Source organism: Plectropomus leopardus, chromosome 12 (genome assembly GCF_026936395.1).
Source record: "Plectropomus leopardus strain MGB_pleo_1.0 chromosome 12, ASM2693639v1, whole genome shotgun sequence".
Classification (NCBI taxonomy): domain Eukaryota; kingdom Metazoa; phylum Chordata; class Actinopteri; order Perciformes; family Serranidae; genus Plectropomus; species Plectropomus leopardus.
In genome coordinates, this window is record NC_142187.1 from 18,823,690 (window position 1) to 18,844,083 (window position 20,394).

The window sequence follows — 20,394 nt, forward strand, 5'->3', positions numbered from 1 at the left end:
TTAAGAACAGTGTGTCCTCTCTTTATTTGCAAACAAGTAAAACCTTGTACAGTGAATCATCACACTGATTCTGCAAAGCATTTTTAAACATTCATGAAACGGTTGTAAAATTCAAGTTTTGGTTTAAGCCTTAAAACACCACGTCCACACCATTTGTCCAGTCTCCCTTATCACATCTCCAAGATTCAAAAACTCTTTGGACAAAACTTCATGGTTAGGCTCGACATTCACAAAATACTTTCAGAGCGTCTAGTTGAACACCAACAGGATTTATGAGAGCCCCTTTTAAAGTCTGTAGAGTGTATCAACCGTGGGTATATATACTGTATTGTAAATGCGGACAATTAAACAGCACAACGTGACAAAAAAAACAACTCTCAAAACCACCGTACCTCAAAATACAGATTACCTTAAATGGTTACACTTTAAAGAACACGAGCAAACTGTACACTTTTAAATTTATGGCAACTATCTATCCTCATAGCCCTGTAAATTCATCCGAATGCCGTCAATCAGCATCGGAATTTGCACCACGCTCAGTAAATGTGTCGAATCAACCCAAGTTGCAGACATTTAATGCATGCAAAGCAGCAAGTGGAAACTGTCTGTGTGTATGACAACATGTGTCACAGATACACACAGTACATTCCTGTTTGATAATTAAAACTCAGTACAGAAGCACACACAAACAGAGCACTGCAATTTCATCATACCTAAAGAAGAAAAAGCACAAATCGGGTTCTATGATCCAAAGAAGCTACAGTACAATAAGAGTTGTCTGCTGCATAGTTAAAAGCTTATATCAACACTCCTGCTCACAGGATGGTAAAGTGCTCGCAAAATTATCTCAGGATAAAGGCAACAGCAGAACTTAACATTGACCTTTGACCTCTGTTCCTCATCTGGAAAGTGTTGACACAAACATCAATAGTGACCATAACACAGCCCCTCCAAGATGTTGCGATCATAACAATCAATGCAAATTTGACCAATTCCTGTGAATTCTGCACCAACCTCACAATTTTTTTCCAATTACCACACTTTTACTGCAAATCTGACCAATCACCGCCTGGAATTTCACTATTCACAGCAGTCCCCCGCACAGCGTCACAAAACTCACTTCTTTGTTTCAGGCAAGGCTATTAAATAAGGCTGGGACACAACATCATATCGCATCATGTCATTGGTATGCAGTTGTTAAAAGGCTCAACAGCTGGTGCACTATCACACAACATGGGCAATAATTTGTTTCAACTATCGTCCACAGTCAGCTTTGGGTAAGAATATACTTTATATTAAAAATAAAAATAAAGGCGAGAATTACAGTTCTGCAATCATCAAAAAGGTCATTAATAAAAGACCATAAGCAAATGCTTTCTGTGTAAAAATGTTCTTTTATATCAGCCGCCATCAATTCAAGCGCACAAAAGTTCTACCAGGCTGAGTGCAGCAAAAAGTGCCAAAGCGGTCACCATGCTTTTATTTCTAGCGCCATCCGCTGTAACCCTTCAGCATCACAGCTCCACTCACATTATGCACGTGTCACAGCCCAAAGCTCCCACTGGTTAAAAGACCGTGCCTCAGCCGTCATTTACTAGCCTTGGATTCTGGTTGTGAGGATGCAGACATGCGGAAGATGAACATCTCACATTTATCAATTACTGCTAACGATCATGCAAGGCAATTCCCTGATGCTCTGCTCGAAAGCAGCGGTGAACTTTTTTGCATCGTGTGCAACATCAGAGTGAAACACAAACTAGATTGATTGACAAACAATTTTCTACCACATAACACAACCGGAGAACGGCTGAAACTTGTGGACAAGAGACAAGACAATTCACCATGACAGAGCCTGCTGGATACAGATCAGAGACTGTGTATAAACATGGAAGACTTGATAGTTCCCCAAAAGTGAAGCCAAAATATCTGATCACTCCCTTGAGGCTGCCTGCAATAGTTCATAAACTCTGCCCCCTCTGTTAGTGAAATAAGCATTAGGCAAACTAAAAGATCAAAGTACATGTTAAATCATTTTAGTGCTTATAACTGTGATGTTTGTTTCTTCGTGACTGGTTGGACGGGTGTATGGGTGGGAACTCAAAATTGCGGAGATCCCTCCTGAGCAGACTTTGGCTCTAAATAATGTCATTAGTGCGAGATGGCAGCAGCTAAATATGGGATATTTTATATTTTATATCTTTATTTTTGTACAGTGGGAGGAGGTGGAGACGAGCTGTCCATCTTTACACACAGTCTATGGTCCAGATCTATTGCACATGCTGAAATAATCAAGGCGAGTTAGATTAAATATGCATGATTCGTGGTACATTTGTGCGGTATAAATCACAAACTCAGAACAGTGCATTTTTTTTCTTAAACATTTTATGAATTATTCAAAAAGAAATCGCGACTGTATTTGCAATTCTCACTTTCTCCCACAATTTCTTTGCATTAAATGCACCTAAAAATATTACAACACGCATTTGCATTTTTTTTTTAAAGAGAAGCTGCTGTGAAATCAGGGATTTTAGGCCGCAACTATCCCCAAAAAAGCTGACAAAATCCTGGAGGGACTGGTAACATTAACAAAACCGCAATCTTGGATTTGTTAATACTTAAGTTCAAGCTGTACAGACAATATGTACAGACAAAATATGATGCTCACTGCTGCCTCCTCCTTCCGTTCTAGTTCATCATATTTGTGAGTCTATTTGAGTTAAAATTCACTTATCTTTACAGCAGGTTATTGCACTTAATGTTCAAGCAATGCCGAGTCTGCTGCTCCCTTCAGCACCTGCAGGCCCTCACTTCGGGCCAGATTGAGTCGTTCTGCATGCACTTGCCATGAATGCTTCCAATTAAACCAGTTCAAAACTGAATACAATCAGTTCAAGAAAGATATGACTGCACAACACTTTAAACTCAAATTGTTAATCCGCATCGGTAACACTCAAAATCCCTCACTTTAAGAGAACATCCTTAAAGAAACTGATCCGTCACAGATCGCCTTCGTCTTTCACTCCTGACATTAAAAAAATCTCATTTTACACACAACATGCATATATTCACAAGGTGCAGCAAACACTCAAGTACACACAGTGATTTAGTCAGTCTCTTCTCTGTCTGTTGATGTCACAAGTAAAAGCCACAGTTTAGTTTTCATCTCTCTCCGACACCCGCCACATACACACTTCGCTACTTTTGTTCAGAGCCCTATGTAGACAGAAGTGCAACCTCTTAAAAACCAAGCCACAGTCACAGCCGCTGGCCTTTAGCTCGCCTGTAAACTTGTTTCAGTGCAAGATTTGGCTAAATGTGATGATACAGGAACAAAAAAAACAGCAGAATACAAACATGCTGCTCTCTAAAAGCACTGTGGTGCACCCAGCCTGAGGCTTAGATCGGCTTGTAGAGCAGAGAGGTTACGTATTTCTTCTTGTATCTGTGAGTTGCACTCAGCACCATGACTCCATCCTGCACAGACAGAAACACAACACACAGGCAAGCTGACATTAGCGGGATCAAAACACACACAGCAAATTGACGAGACGCTTAAAACCGCGAAACTGCCAACCGGTCCACACAACAGCATGTCTGAGAATCATAAAAACATGTATTTATTTAGCATTATAATGTGTCTTAAGGTATTACTAGCATATTTTAAGTTTATATTTCATGAGTGAAAAAGCAGCCAACACCATGGTTGAGCATTTCCCTCTTGTAGCTGCTCAGACAGGGTTTTTTTCTGAGTTTTTAGTTAGCTGTTATTGCCTGGCCTTCTGATTCACAAGCTGAGAAGTGGCAGAGTTTCAAACGCCCTCTACTGAATCGGGTTGCTAATTCATTTAGAGTTTATAGAGTTTGGGGGAAAATGTGTATTCCATGTGGTGTCGGTAACATCTGGAGACTGTTAAAGAGTTTTTCAGCTTTTGCCAGCAAGCCTACCTTTATTGAGAGAGCGTAAAGGTGGTTCAGCATGACGTGGTTTGGTTCAGGCAGCAGGGCAGGGTCACACTGCCAAGAGAGAGTCAAGAAACTGGTAAATAACAACAAAGACATATCAAATTATGGTCTGGGGAAATTACGGTGTTAAGTCAGAACTGTAGATAAGGGTTATGGTGATAGGAAAGATGGTGGCACTGACAGATATATTGGTATCCTTGTTGAGAATGACTTGAAGGAGGTGAGGAGGGAGAATAGGCGGGGCTTTGAAATGCTCCTCTGGTCTGAAGATGTACTGCTCCTGCCCATATGGACCTGGAGGGGAGCTGGACAGGTCTGCAAACATACAACAGTAACAATTACACGGCTGACAGGGTTTCAAGGCTTGAGTAAACTTTTCATTGCAAAATAACTTAAGATTTTATCAGTATTTATTGTAGTGCACGATCATTCTGAACATGAACTCACCTGATGTATCTGAGCACTCCAGAGAGTCAACGTGCAGGGCGTCAAACACCTCAAAGTCTGACTTTTTCACCTGGATCAGGTTGTTGATGGTGCCGAGCTGGCTGGTTACCACCGGCTGCAAAAGAGTTTCAAAAAGGTGATGATGAGGCATTTTTATAATTGTTGTTTATAACACTCTGCATGCATTTTCCTTGGATTTAGAAAAGGGTCTGATGATGATCCTATGAGTGCAGTTTGATTTAAACAATAACCAGGCAGGGCTGAAGACTTTATAATAGCGTACAGTAATGTGTGTATGGTTCTTCTGTAGTCTGAACAAAGTAAAAGACAATATTATGAACACAATGACACTGGCAATGTCAGTCAGCACTTTAGGGTGTGGAATGGATGAGATTTTAATGTGAATTTCTAAAGTTTCTTGACTTAACATCATAGCTCTTTGTAACAAGCCAAAATGAAGAGTCTGTAACTGAACTGTCTGAGGTTAAGGCTATTTTCATAAAAGGATGTTTTCCTCTATGTTTTGGCCTCTCATTTAAACTCATTTGGGTCCATTAAACGGAGACGCCTTCTTAGGTGCAGATTTTTCAAAACTCCTGTTTATGTGTTTCAGCATCAGCATGTAAAATGGAGCATTTAGGGAAATGACCACGTCATCTTCTTAATTCGCTTATACCCATTGTTGCTTTGTGTAATAACCTTGATACGGAAACGGTAACTACGGCGGAATACTGGTTGGTTAACATTTAAATCTAGTCTTGCTGCACCACTTCACAGATGAACAGTCTGCTGCACCAAATGTTAGTGGTCCATCTCAGTTTAAAGTCTGCCAGGAGAGACAGTTTTGGGTCAGGCCCAGTTGAACCAGCAGAAGGTGGGACAATTTCCAGAGTGAGACTGTTGTCAAGGAGGAATGGAGGTAAATCATTAGCGTTTCCAGAGCACCACTTGTAGGTTTGATAGAGCTTGTTCATCCTTTTATTGAATGGGTATCAACAATGATGAGATCTCCAGAAGGTGTTTTGAAAAAAGGTAACTCTTGTTGGAGATATTTTATAAAATGAAGGTTGTGTGGACAGAATTATATTTTGAAATGTAGAGAAAAATATCAGTTTTCAAAAATATCAGTATACATGTAAACAGGGCTTAAGGAAAACTTTCAAAAAGATAAGAATGATGGTAAAATAAAAATGACACTGATGTACCTCTGAGGAATCGTGGACCCACTGTCCGTCTACAAAAAACTTGTACTGGTGCTCTCCCTCTGGCAGGTCCAAGATCGCTACAAAGTCATTATGGCTTTGAAGGAAGGAAAAGAAAGAGTATTAGTGCAATACTGGGCTGTCTTCTCACATAAATCTCAACAAATGTCACCTGTGGTTTGAGCTAAAATGGATAAGCTGAGATCATTTGCATGGGAATCCTGTTAGACAGTAAGTTATAGTGTGCTGACAACAATAAAACAAGTTTACCTTTTATTAAGTGGTATCTTTGTGCTCCAGTTATTAAAAGAACCAGCTATGTAGACCTCCTTTCCCCCTCCGGCCCAGCGGATGACCGTGGGTCGAGCCTGAGGACCAGTTTTCACCTGGTCACCCAGATCTGATTCTTTCTCTCCTAACGCCTAAAAGCAATTAAATGATATCTCAACAATCATAGGTAACAAATAGCACAGAAATTTGAAATTTGGAAATTCCAGCACCAGATTCTGTAAATCTGTATTTTCCAGGAGTACCTTCGATTCTGGCCCGTGGGTGTTAAAAATGTTGGGGTCATCTGTGCTATCCACCATCTTGCTGCTGGGCTCGTGGTCTTTGTGACTGCCGCTGCTGTCTGAGCGGTGGGCCTTGGCTCCATGGCGATCTGCAGACACCCTGTCACTTGTGTTGCCCATGTTGCCTCACTATTTATAGTGCTACTGGAAAGAAAAGACAACTTCTTATATGCTCGGGCACAAAAAATAGGACCAACTTTATTGTAATCGGGCCATTCAGCAACTAGAAATAGATTAAAAATGAATCGGTAGTGAAGAACGTAATAGCTGGTGTTGATTTCAGTCCCTTTTATAGGGCCTGTATATGAGATAAGAAGCATCACAATGAGAACATTAATGAGTTTTAATAATGCAGTAGCCTAAAGAATCACGGTATATTATGTTACGTCACGTATACACTTGCTTTCATGTAAGATCAATGCCACCTACGCATAATCTTGACATACCATCTACAACAATATATGGAAGATACTAAATATTGTGAATATTAGCCTAATACAAGCCCACGTTTGTGTCTCTCATGTTATCATGACAAATTCAATCAAAATTAGAATCAGAAATAAGAAGTACATGTATGAAGAATGTAAAAACCTAAAAATAAAATGTTACAATTTAAACACTAGTATGTAAAATATGAATATGTGCCTTATACTACAATACAATGTATAAATCTAATATGTAAAGTAGGTTTGCAGTGGTGTACTTGTTTTATAGTATACAGTGGTATGAAAATTGACGGTCATTGTACCATGTACTTTTGCTTTTCTACAGTACTGACAGAAACACCAGTGGACGGAGATTCTCACCTTAGTTTAGTTACTTTGAAAGGGGAGACTTTTTACTCAAACGTACATTTAAAAAATGGTTTCAAGTTTTAATATAATAATAAAAGGTTTATCTATTAAAAAACTTCTGTAATGGTCAATGTAACTGATAATAATAAAAATAGTTCTGTAATACCATGATACTGCAATATTTTCTGAGACAATTATTGCACCGTGAAAATGTCATACCGTTGCAACCCTAAAGTAAAGTGAGAAATATAAAATAGGTGTATAATGCTACAAAAATCAGCAATCAGAATAAGAAATATATACAATATGCCCACCATCTGTTAAATGTACATTCAGGAGTGGGAAGAATATTGCACTGCATTGAGTATCACTGTAATTGAATTACTGCACCAATTATAACACAGTTAAAGTGTTATACTATAAGTGTTGAAGTATTATTGTACCATAATATTTTAGTACCTTACTATACCTTAGTACTTTAATGATAATAAATGTCAGGCACAAACCAGGGCTAGCCACAGCCTATTGTGATAGCAGAACATACAAATATAATGCGTGATACGTGTTTAATATGAATAAATAAAAATATTAGAAATATACAGAAACCTGAGCAAATTGGCCAGTTTTCCTTCAAAGATATGGCGAGACGGCAATGAGCAATTTAACAAGTCATGGCCAAAAAAGTAAGAAGTAAAAACATAAATAAATAAACAAAAAAAATGACCCCCCAAAATGCTGACCACTGATTATATATATATATATATATTATTTTTTGTTATTTTTTTTTCTGGACATTTTTCCATTTTTATTTAACTTTGTCCTTAAAAAAATAAAAATAAAATAAATATGTACTTTTCAAATTAATTTCTAGTCACCTTTTAATAATTTCTTTGCTATTTGTGGGAAATTTCTTGCCAAGTTGCTCATTGCACCTTTCCACATGTTTTCATAACGAAATCAAACCAATTTGTTCATCTGAATGCAGCACAAGATAACTGATGCTGATCCCGGTTTTGAAGGCTTAAAACAATCTAAACACTTGTAATGGGAAACATTTCCATGATACATTGAATGCACCCATAATGAGTCTCAGTCTGGTTCTCCCATACTGCTAAACGGCTTTCCAGAGAGGCTAAAAAGCTTATCGGCCGACTAGACGGTCTCAGATACATGAACTGTGGCAGCACAACCGATAAGACTGCAACAACCGCTCAACGTTAACACAATCATCCTGTCAGACATAACGCAGCACCGACCGTTAACGCCCACTAGCCGACTGCTCAACGAGCAACAAGTTTTAACTTCCCACATTACATTATAATCATTTTGTCCTTTTTTTAAGAGCAGAGAGTGCGCATAGCTTGCTAGCTGTCACCTCTCTCGCTGACCCTCTGCCAGTTCAGCTGTGCCAACCTCAAATCACTTCGGCTGGAGAATATTTTTAGCTGTCAGTTAGCTGGCTGCTAGCTGTCAGTTTCTAACTACTAGCCTAGCTCGCCGTTTGTCTTTTTTACGACGGCGGCGTCGATTATGACAACGAAAATATACGCAAATAGTGATGATAAAGTGACAAATCAACAATACCTGCTGAAGTTAATATGTAGCTTGTTTTCAGCGGAGGGCCAACCTCTTTACAACAATAGCAGCGCGGTGGCGCCCCAACTACGGTGTGCGGCGAGGACAAAATCAGAGGGACAATTTACTCATCGGCAGCATAGACTTTGCGGAGAGTAGACTTTACTCCATATATACCTTCACTATAATGCATCCGTGATATATACAGTCTTAGATCAGCAGAGTGAAGTTACTTTTAAAATCTGTGGGTTAAGAAGTGGAAATATTGTGGTGAATATTTGTATTCCAACAGCCGCTGAATACTCAGTATTGTAATATAAACACCACTGAATAAATAGCATTGAAATATTTTACTACTACTGAAAGCCATGTATGTGTTTTTGGGTGTTTCTTTCTTTTCTGAATCCACCTCTTTGAAATTAAAACATGGAATTTATTGATTTGCAATGTTAAGATCCAAAAATTAAAATTTCAGAATTTTACCCCAAAATTATACTTGCTTAATTTCCATTGGTAAATTTTAGTTTTAAAAATTCCAGTTTATTTATTTGAAAGTCTAAAATTTAATTTTAGGATTTGAGAAACAAATATCAAATTCAGTCTTTGAAACTGCAAATCAAGAAATGTCTTATTTCAAGAGGTGAAATTTGAACAAATGTGGTTCAAAGTAAAGTGTTCAAATACTATGAATTTAGTGATGTTTAGATTAAATATTAAGTTTCCAGTGGCCATTAAAATTCAAATATTTATCTTAATCACTGTCATAAAACTAGAAGAATGTTTACAGATGCAATACACACACAGTGATAATATAGTAGCCTATGCACTTTCAGCAGCTTTAAGATTGTTGAACAGTAATTTAAGTGTTTTAAGACAGTTTAGTTTGATAACTTCCTGTTGCCAGTAAGCTGTTTTTAACCAGTTCAATAAAACTGACAGACTTTGAGGAAGAGTCAGAAAAGCATGTCCCCATAAGCAAAACCAAAGTTTTTCTTTTTTTTCCATCACCTGATGATTTTCACCTGCTGTTGAGGCTGTTGATGTTGACTGATGGCCAGATGTCAGAGTGAAGTTCACCTTTGATATTTTGGATATAAAATGTCATCACTTCATCTTTTTCAAAATTTGTGTGAAATTTTGTCACAACTAGCATATAACTTGAGGTACAGTCATAAACATGTTTTGTGTGGTTACAGTGACTGCCAAAAACTGTTCAGCAGAATTAGACGGACGCAAGGTCACAGTGACCTTAACAACTGATCACAAATATCTCAGTTTTATCGTTGAGTCCAAGTGGACATTTGTGTCAAAATCTGAAGAAGTTCCCTCAAAGGTGTTCTTGAGATATTTTGTTCAGGAGAATGAGACAAACAGACTAACAACCCGAAAACACAATGCCTTCATCCACAGCTGTTGCCATTTCGGAGGCATTATTAGATAATTATCAGATATTATCAGATCTGGTTTATTTGTATTCTACTTAAGGAAATATGTTCATGTGTTGTTTCTTTATTATTCACCAGATGGAGCTGTTACACACTTCAGTGATATTTGAACCAGCGATCCCCACCCTGTGGAGCTGAACTTTACACCACCCAGCCATTAATCTCAAGTAAGCCTTACAGCAAAGATGATGTTAGGCATTCCAGTATGTTATTTCCACAGTCTGGGAAGGTTAAATCAATATTAATGAACATGACCTACTCTCTCTAAAAGCCAGAAACCAGAGAGGTCAGTTTCAAACTTGAGATATCATCAAGTATAAAGTCTGGAGCTGCTTCATAATGAATGGGAGTCTGATTTTGTGGAACCACATATTTGTTTGTTGTCTTTTTTTTTTTTACACCCAAATCGTTTTTATTTTTTTTGTAGTTTTCTCAATTCTGAAACAGAAAATGTACCCATGAGTGCTCTCAGTGTCAGTCATAGTAGATGGTCCAGTCAAGGGGTCCAGGTTTCTCCTCAGTCATCAATTCAAGGTCCACACAGTTTAATATATTCAGCATCATACATCATGCATGTCATGACCTTTGGCCATGTCTTCCAGCTGGTTTGATATCTCTGTTAAGTAGTTGTCTGTTATTCACTCACTCTACAGCAGGAAACAGCACTTCAAAATAAAATCTCCTTGCTGAAAATTATTTGTACTACAAAATAAAGTGTGTGTGTGTGTGTGTGTGTGTGTGTGTGTGTGTGTGTGTGTGTGTTTTACAAAGTTGAAACATTCTCAAGTCACTTGCGGTCCATTCAGAGTGGACCCATAACCCACTAGTTGGGAACCACTAATCTAGACCATGTTTCCAAATTCATTTTCTATGGAGCAGCTCTGCATTTTGTACCATGTGACATCACAAATTTTAACACTCTAGTTTGCAGATTTGGGAGAGAGTTGTTCTCATCTACTCTAGGCTTGTCTCAAACCACAGGAATAATAATAAATTTTGAAAATGGGTGTAGTTCCCCTTTAAACTTCGAAGTAAAGTTTTCACATGTTCAGGTTCACTACTATGAAATCAAGACCAGTTTTAAAGTTTCTTTAAATCCACATTATTGTAACTTGTAGTAAAGACAATAGGCTGATTGTCATTTTTACATGGTAAACAGATACATATGTCCCAGCACTGTGTGGGAGAACAAGTAACACAATGTTAAAGGTAACAGTATCCTGTTGCGGGTGTGTATGTGTGCGTTTGTGGGTGGGGGTCTTGGTGTGTTGAAATGACAAGTGACACAAGACAAAACCATGCTCCTTGCAAGTGTTTCAGTCCAACAAGCAGTTATTACTGTTTTAAAGTGTTAGTAACTATCATCCAAACCTTTAAATAATAATAACTGACAAATGATATATATACAGTACATAAATACAGTATATATATGGTAAAAAACACATTTGTTGATGTCAGAGTTCACATTGAATGGCTGTAAGGCACATTGAAATTATTATCAAATAACACACAGAATCAGTAATTTTTCACATTACATTGTCTTCATGCACACAGTTTTCCAGTGTTTAAGTTATTGATTTTTTTAAGGCCAGTTATTTTTAGTTAACAGCTGCTGGCTGGAGCACTGTTTGTCTGAAGCTGATGTCACTCTGGAGGCAGGTGTTTACAACTTTGAAAAGTATTAAATTACCTCTTTAGGGTGTGGACTTTAACATTTAAACTGGCGTAGTGTAGGGCTGCACAATTACTTGAAATACTATAGAAATTGCAGTATGGCCAAGTGCAATTTCCAAAATCCAGGAGCTGCAAATTTTTGATAAGGATAAAATTGGTCACAAGATACGATTATAAATCTAGCATTTTGGAGCTACAGAGATGCCCCAACTAACAAATCATGTTCCATTCAGACGCAAGGGAACATGCTTGTTTGGTACAGACCAAACAAGGTAAATAATCATCTTAATTTTTCATATTTTTCTCACTTAAAATAAAATGCAAAAAGTACCATTCCCACAAAAAAGTGACTCATATTGCAATATCTTTCAAAATAATTGCAATATGATTTTTAAAATTTTATTTATTTTTTGCATATCGTGCAGTCCTAGTGTAGTGTAATTTGACCTCAAAATAAGGCCATCAACTCTGCTGTGCATTCCCACTGGATAAAGTCCAGCTTCTTCTTAAGACAATATTTCTTTTGTTACCAAAAAGAACAATAGTATGTCCCAATGAGCTACAACTTTGGATGATCACAGTTTTAAAGGAAAAACAGCAGGATGAATTAACAACCCATCATGTATATTTCTATTTCTTATGGCTGTACAGTGCTATCTTTATGTCAAGTATTGCTTTGGATGGCGTACATATTTTGGGAGTGCATCATGTGTAACAGCAGGATAAAAATTAAAGCATGCTCCGCAGAAATGATAAATGCTTTAGCTACCGACTGACGACTCTTGGTGGGATACATATAGTTTTCCATCCACTGAGCTCCTGTGGCCAGCTGGCGAAAGTCATGCTCTGTATGTTTTAATATCTGTCTGTTTTTCTTGGAGTTATTTCAGGCATTTTCAAGTCTGACAAATAAGTAGTCTTTTTCATTTGCTTGCAGCATCATTTGGAAATTCCTAAGCCAGTCTTCATGTACTCGTAAACCACGTAGCTAATGCTGACAGCGGGAATGACTTTCATGAAATTGGGCAGGATGCCCCGGTAGAGTCCAAAAAACCCATCTTTGGCTACAATCTTCTTCATCAGGCTGCTCATGGAGGACTGGTCAGATGCATCCAGAGACGCTGGAGAAACAAAGGTAAGTAAGGGGGGCAGTATTGCACCTGAAAGCATTTTTTTTCTTGCACTATATGTAAAAGGGGTAGTTTGGATCTTTTTAAGTGGGGCTGTATGAGTTACTTATCCATGGTCAATGTTTTATATACAGTAGGTGTTAGTACGCACGCTCTCGGTTTAGTGAAAACGGCAGGAGTACTCATACGGAAGCTGAGCAACGTACTGATGTGCACGGGGGCAGCAACAAAACAGATTCAAGAAATTACCCTCCGTCCCCACTTGAGCAGCGCTAAAACATCAATCTCATTAGTCTGCACTGAGTTTGAAAGATTGTATAAGTTAGAGACATATAAAGAGAGGTAACTACCTTTAAGATTTCACAGACCTCTGTCCATGCTGCTTTCTACTTTTAACCTACTATCCAGTCTGTCCGTGATGTCAAACGGACACACCAGAACATCCCACACACACACACACACACACACACACACACACACACATACTCGTCTGCTGCAGCACCGTGTACACAGCCCTACTCTACTGGCAATGGGATAGCAATCGATGGCCTATTTATTTATGTTGGAAAAACCTGCGTGCAGGCGGTAATTTCTGTGGGAAAGGGGTATGACTGATTGGGGTGACGGTAGACCAGCAGCTCCTGTGTTTGGTGATCTACAATCTGTTTTTGTCAATTGAGTCTGGTGGCTTTGACAAATGCATATATGAGAAACTGAACTAATTAATAGCTTTTCCATCAGAACGGACTGTCTGATGACAAGGTAAAGCAGAGAAACTATGTACACTTAAAAAACTTTTTTAGGTCAGACTATTTTTTGTGGCTGAAAGACATTTTTCTGATGCCCAAGTCCACAGCAGTACATTGCTTAGCTTCCATGGCAGTGCTTCAGCCTGCTTAGGTACTGTAGGTAATACACTGACCGTGGATAAGTACCTCATACAACCCCGCTTCAAAAAATTCTGTCTATCCCTTTAAAAGCAGCCCTTCTCCACTACAAACCTCTTATTAAATGGGCTTTTGTTTACAGAAAATATAAGGTGGCTTTAGAGAGTTACTGTATGTACCCACATAAACATCTCGCCTACAGTGAAAAATATTATGTACTGTGTAATTTATGTGCCATAATATATGAGTTTGTCATCACTGTTTTTAAATGTCAGACTAAGGTTACCTTGTGCCTGCATACGCGTGCGTACAAGTGCGAGTGGATAGCTGGCCAGCTGGCCGCAGGTACTGGAGATGGTCCCGCAGGCCACCAGCACCAGAACCCCGGGGTTAGCTGAGTCCGTCGCATGGTGCGACAGCCAAGTGTTCTTCAGAGTCTGACACACAGGAGAAAGATGACTTTAAATAGTGTGCATCAGCAAAACACAAAAATGTATTTCTCTGATTTAATACAGCTCCGCAGTCCATTATATAAACCGTTTTATCGAGCATACTGATTAGTTAATTAAACAAAATGCACTCTGTTGTGAAATATCACTGAAGGGGCAGCATACCTCGTAAACAGCGAGGTCGATCCCAGCGTAGGGAATGATGCCCACTAAGTTTGGAATGTAGCCCTTGTAGAAAGCCTTGACGCCCTCTTTCCTCAGGATCTTCTTGGCACAGTCAAACATTCCTGAGTACTGGCCAGTTTTTCTCAGGGTCAGTCTAGTTTTTAATACCTGAGAGCAAGAAAATACAAAAGAAGAAAACTGACAAACAGATTCTTTTGATTTGTGTGGATTTTTGAAGTTTTCGGGCTAACAGCTGACTTCCTTTTTTCTCGTGATGAAACAGTGATGTAACAGTGACGCAACAGTTGTCTTACTTCCATTGGGTAGATGGCTGTCTGTGCTGTGGCCCCGGCCAGAGAGCCCGCCATGAACCGCTTGTGTGTCTCAGTCTTCTGTCCCTCTGATGATAACAACTTCTTATACTAAAGAACACACACAAATGCCAAGACATTATGTATATTCCAAATATTTAAACACCATCAAATGTATACAATATGCATTTTTAGAGCTTACCTGTTCATATGCCATGAATTTGATGGCCGTCTCAGGTGCAATCTTTAAAACGTTGATCCCGTTTCCCCTCCACAGAGAAGTCAGACCTCCTTCCATGATCATCTGTTTGAAGCCTCCTATCAGGCTTATTTTATTGGTCTTAGAAGAATGAACCTACAGTACACATATATAAGGTTTACAGGGCAGTTTCACACACACACACACACACACACACACACACACACACACACACACACACACACACACACACTTACTTTTTTAGAGCTATACTGTGCAGGATAGGCAGTTATTGTCTGTCAACATGTTCGCCAGCAAAAGTGAAAGTAAAATCCAACCCCAAATTCACTCTTGTTGGGCATTTTGAATTATATTTGCATTTTTTCTGCGCTGTGTGTCTTGGATGCCTGCAGCTTGGTCACTACTTTGTTAAAAGGCCCTGACCTCACCTGAGCGCTGCGGAGTACACGCCCTTAAACGTCCCGACCACAGAAAACAAGAAGAAAATGAAAAAACACAGACAGCATACAGAGTCTCTGCAGAAAATACAGTCACACCATGAGAGTAGGTCATAAGTAAGGATCATCTCAATAGATTTACTCTCTAGGATTTCCCTTAAAAACTATGTATAAACTCATAAAGAAGTAATCACTGTTAATCATCACTTATGACCCACTAGAAGTTGTGTCGGTGTCATTTTTTCTGTAGAGACTTTGCTCTCTGCCTGTGTTTTCTTGTTTTCTGTGTTAGGGACATTTATGGGCATGTACCCCCACTGTGCTCAGATGAGAATTTATTAAAAGGTAGCAGCTCAGTGTAAGACTGTACGCAACAGGCAACCAAGACACACAGCACTGAAAAAGCACAAAAATAGAGAGGCAAGCTGGCTTGGGGTTGACTTTTACTTTCAGTTTGATGGTGAGCGTCTTTACAAACAGTAACCAACAATCCTGCATAGTATACCTCTTACCACACCCCATCCAAGAAAACAATTCACTTGTCTGTTTTCTTTCTCTCCAAATATTTCACCTGCATGAAGACTTTCATTCTGTCCAGAGGGGCAGTACCAGTGCGAGAGACGGCCCCCGCCACTGCACCTGCTGCAAGCTGCTTCCACCAGACACCTGAGCTCTTCTCCTCCTCTGTGAACTCGTCTGGGATGGCGAGACTGTCGCCTATATCAAGCACCTGGTGATTACATAAACACATTTTGCTCAGATCACTTTCATACATGGACACTGGGAAAAACTGAAAAAACTGAAGACACGTCTGTTAATATAACTGTTCCCTTGACAGCTACAAACATATCTGCTCAGGAGTATCAGGGTTCCCCACACATCATCTAAAAGCATGTGGCTGAATTAGGTCCCCCTCAGTTTAAGGACAGTGTTTTTCCAAGAAAGGAGAAAAGAAGCACACTGATCAGTTTTCAGCCTTAATTAGCGCAAACAGACTTAATGTTTCAAAACCACCATGCAGCAGCTGAATGGAGGGTATACGCAGGTATCAGTGCACCCACTGCCAGAAAGCCACTGAAATACATAGGAGAGTATTCAAACTTCCTTTTTTGAAGCCTACCCAGTAGTCCACCCGCGTCATCAACTACCATTACACCAGCGCCACAGTGTCTTCATCTCAGTCAAAACAAGCCCTTTTTAACTCAGTAATATGCCAGTTTATGGCCATAATATGCACTGTAAGAAGTCTTAGAGCAGAATTATTTTGACTTTGAGATTGATTCTCTCTCAGGAAAGCACATGTCACAGAGCGCCTGTTTGTGCAGTTGTCAATCTGACAAAAAAAAAGAAAGAAAAAAAACTTCACAAGTGTACAAACACTTCTCCTTTTAAGATCTACTTTCACAATGATGCAGCAACATCTTTTCAGTCTTAACAAATTACCAGATGTATGCTGGAGAGAGGGCAACATTTACAAAACCTTGAATGTAAGGTTGCAGCCAGTTAGTCAACACATTAGAAGCATAACATACTTCTTTTCTCTGTATATTTGGTACAACTTGTGCAAAAAAAGGTCATGCTACGAGGTAGGGAGGTGCAGGATTAAGTAGATTAAATGTAGCTGCCCTCACTAGTCGACACAAAAAATACTAATCAGTTAAGTTTAAAATTATTATTATTATTTTATACAATTGTGTCCACCCAGTCAAAATGTTGTAATAATCAGGCTTGTTTACTCAAGATTTAATTTCCTAAAAAAGTGCCACACATTTCAGTGGTAATTAAAGTACAATTTGTTTGTTGAAAAATGTGATTAAGGTTTGCAGACAGCTCTGAAATGCAATATTACTTTGGACAATGTTTAAACATAAAGATTAAATTCTGCTCAATTTTGACAGTTTTCTAGGTGTTTTCTTACTTTTAGACTAGTCGACTGGTCTAAGTTAAAACTTCAGTTTAAGCATAGTTATTAGGAACATTCTTACGTTGAGAAAAAGGCTAAAAAACACAGAGGTTGCAAGTAATTTTAACAACAAACAATGAATTGACCTCCTTATCCAGCAGCTAAAACTGCTTATGAAATCATTATCACTGAGCCAACTGAACCCTCCTTTTGCATGCATACGCTGTTTCAGATAAACATATCCAGTGTTTTTCCAAAAGCATGACGCTGTCTGGCAGTGACAAACATGGCGGCAATTTAATGCAACTCTGCAGACAAACACAGGGGCTTCTGCAGCTAGTTATGTGTTACAACTAAGGCACATTTATGGTGTGAGAATGCAGTTTGTCTGGTTTTGTAACCCAAGACGCTATAAATGTGCAGTGCACTGAACATCTAGTAACACTTGTAGAAAAAAGCGGCCGTGTTTTGCTCGTGCCGGAGCACATATCTTGACAATGACATCCTTATTTGTACTAGGAGGCAGTGGAGGAGCGAGCTGAGGGAAGCAGAGTGTGTTGCTGTGACCTAATTATGTTGGGCAGTCTAATCTTTCGAAGCTGCTGCCAAAACTGCAGAGGAAATCCATAACATTTAACACAAGAGGACTAGATATCATGTGATGCATTGCACTGCAGTTGCCACTCTGCAGAATGAATTTGGTGTGTGTGTCTGTGTTGTACCGAGGAGTGTTTCCAGTAGCGTATGATCTCTTCCAGGTTGTGAGCTGGGCATAACAGGAAGTGCTCTCTCCACTCGTTCCAGTCCACCATCATGGTTCCATCAATGTCCATACTACAGGAAACACACAGAAAACCTCTTAAGCTATGTCCCATAAGCACATTACTTATCATTTCAAGCTTTCAGATTACACACAATCAATATTTTGGTCACACTCTACTTAGAAAAATATAGATGGGAGGGTCATACCTCTGTAATATTTTCAGGGCGTTCTCTCTGCTTATCTCCATGCCCAGCTCTGCAAGGGACTGCTGAATCTCTGAGGCATCAATGCGCCCTGACACAACATAAAACACACAAATATACTGCAGTATAAACAGAGGATGTGTGGTTTTGTAAACATTCACTGACATTATGTGCAATCACTAATCTCCTACCATCGTTGTTGCGGTCCAGACTCTTGAATGTGAGCCGCAGCTTCTTCTCGTGCTCTTTCAGATATTTGCTGAACTCACTGAAGTCCAGGCTCCCATCTTTGTTTTGGTCACCAGATGAGACAATTTTCTGCAGAGAGGAGATCAAATCTAATAGCTCATATGCCAGCAGTATTAGGGACTGTTCATTATTTACGAGACGGGAGGAGGTGGTGAAAAACAGGAGTCACTTGAGACAATCTCTAAAGCATTGAGGAGGGGGTTACATTTTTGGTTTGGCTTAGAGGAAGGACATGCAACTTGTTCACCAGCTATTCAACTCTTTGAAACCTGAACAAACTAGTTTGATTTCTTTTTTTGTGTAGTTTTTTGTTTTGTTCTTGTTAATCTTTGGGCCATGTCTTGTGAAGTTGCTCATTGCCTTCTCCACATATTTTTGACATAAATCAAACCCATTTGCCCAGGTTTTGGAGGGTTGAATAATATCAAACCTGCACTTGGGTTTGAAAGGCATACTTTTCTTCTAAAAAATATCCAAAATCACACCATTTATCACAGTCAGAATCTCTAAAATATGGCTAATTATAGTTAAGGAAAGGTCGTGCATTTTTTCCAGTCACTCAAAGAGGCTTAAGTAAAAAAAAAAATAAAAAAATAGATAAAATAAAATAAAATAAAAATAAAAATTTTTCAAAAAGTCACACTCCAGCTACAAACCTACTCCGATAAATAAAGTACAGTCCCTTAGCGCAGTAACATAAACACACTTAACACAGCTGAAGAATGTCATGCAAACCGAGCGGGCCAAGCCCTAAACTCCTGTCTGTACAGGACCCCCGGCCCCTGAGCCTTTACCTGTGCGGCTCCCTGGCGGAATATGCCCATCGCCTTGAGGCCCGCCCGCAATTCAGCGACGTCCACCTTCCCATCTTTATTGGTATCAAGCCGTTCAAACAAGTCCTGGTACGACCTCTTGCTGTCGGCATCCCAGCACCGCGCATTTGATAGTAAAAGCGTCCGTATTGTTTGATACATTGTGGGGCTAAAATGTGGAAGCTGTGGTGCAGAGGAAGCGCCCTGCAGTCAGGATCTGCTTATGAATCCATACTGAAATTCAACCATAAAACGTGCAAAATCCAGAATTCCGCTTGGTTTTGATGTTGAAAAACGCTCCCCGGTTACTTTACTCTGTCCCACGCAGAGGTGGAGGCGACTCTGTAACGTTTCAGGCGATCTGCAGTAATCGAGGGCGGAGCGATGAAGGCGACGTAGCCGCTTGTTTTCTACGGAAAAGCAGGAAAGATGTTAAAATAGGAAAAGAGGTGGAATAAACAACCCCCGGATTAACCGTGTGCATAATCCGGTTTATGCTTCTCATAGTGAACCTCCCCATCTGTTTTTTTACCCTTGCTCTGTGTGATATGTTGTGGTGTATTATAAGGGGAGTTTAATCTCTTCATCTAGCAGGACGTGTCAGTGGAGACAGAAACACATAGCGTCGTGTTTCCTGCAGAGCAGCACCGCTAGTGGCCAGCAGAGGGCGGTGTTTCCTCACACAAAAGGTGGTGCACATAAGAAAATAAGTCCGAGGCTAAATAATACTCACTGTGGCAGGGATACTCCACTCGCTTTGCTTTGGGGCCACTTTTGCAGAATGTCTGGAGGCCCGAGGCCAGTTACAGCAGCCCCATACATGTTTCTGGGATTTCAGGACGTTTGTAGGATTCTAGAATGTTTCTAGAATTTGGGGATATTTTTAGGACACTTCTGGGATTCGGGGACTCTTCTATGATTTTAGTACATTTCTCAGATTTAAGGGCATTTTTAGGATTTTGGGACATTTCTGTTTTAGGACACTTCTCAGATTTTACCACCTTTCTTGGATTTAAGGACATCTATGGGTTTTTGGAGATTTTAGGAGTTTTAAAGGATTTTAGGATGTTTTTAGGACTTTGGGACATTTCTAGGATTTTAGAACATTTCTAGGACTTAAGCATATAGGACTTTGATACATGTGTAAGATTTTAGCATTTTTTTTAGGATTTTGGACTTTTCTCTGGTTTTAG

At 39.4% G+C, this 20,394-nt stretch overlaps 2 protein-coding genes across 3 annotated transcripts; both read right to left on the reverse strand.

Annotated features, from left to right (window-relative positions):
- On the reverse strand, nt 1-8,691 carry prkab2 (protein kinase, AMP-activated, beta 2 non-catalytic subunit). 2 transcript variants are annotated; one of them, XM_042497168.2, is made up of 8 exons: nt 8,563-8,691; nt 6,146-6,325; nt 5,883-6,034; nt 5,616-5,709; nt 4,411-4,525; nt 4,145-4,278; nt 3,946-4,014; nt 1-3,474 (listed from the first exon to the last, which is right to left on the reverse strand). In XM_042497168.2, the coding sequence occupies exons 2-8, from the start codon at nt 6,302-6,304 to the stop codon at nt 3,397-3,399; spliced, it is 801 nt and encodes a 266-aa protein (XP_042353102.1). In that variant the 5' UTR covers nt 6,305-6,325; nt 8,563-8,691; the 3' UTR covers nt 1-3,396. The 2 variants fall into 2 exon arrangements, with proteins under 2 accessions (XP_042353102.1, XP_042353103.1); XM_042497169.2 differs by having other exon boundaries at nt 6,146-6,328; nt 8,563-8,688.
- A 2,382-nt stretch (nt 8,692-11,073) lies between these two features.
- On the reverse strand, nt 11,074-19,781 carry LOC121951007 (mitochondrial adenyl nucleotide antiporter SLC25A24-like). The gene is made up of 10 exons (XM_042497167.2): nt 19,184-19,781; nt 18,332-18,458; nt 18,144-18,231; nt 17,897-18,008; nt 15,843-16,001; nt 14,817-14,969; nt 14,618-14,725; nt 14,304-14,471; nt 13,976-14,126; nt 11,074-12,793 (listed from the first exon to the last, which is right to left on the reverse strand). Exons 1-10 carry the CDS (start codon nt 19,361-19,363, stop codon nt 12,612-12,614), a joined length of 1,428 nt encoding a protein of 475 aa, XP_042353101.1. The 5' UTR covers nt 19,364-19,781; the 3' UTR covers nt 11,074-12,611.
- Between the last annotated feature and the right edge of the window lie 613 nt (nt 19,782-20,394).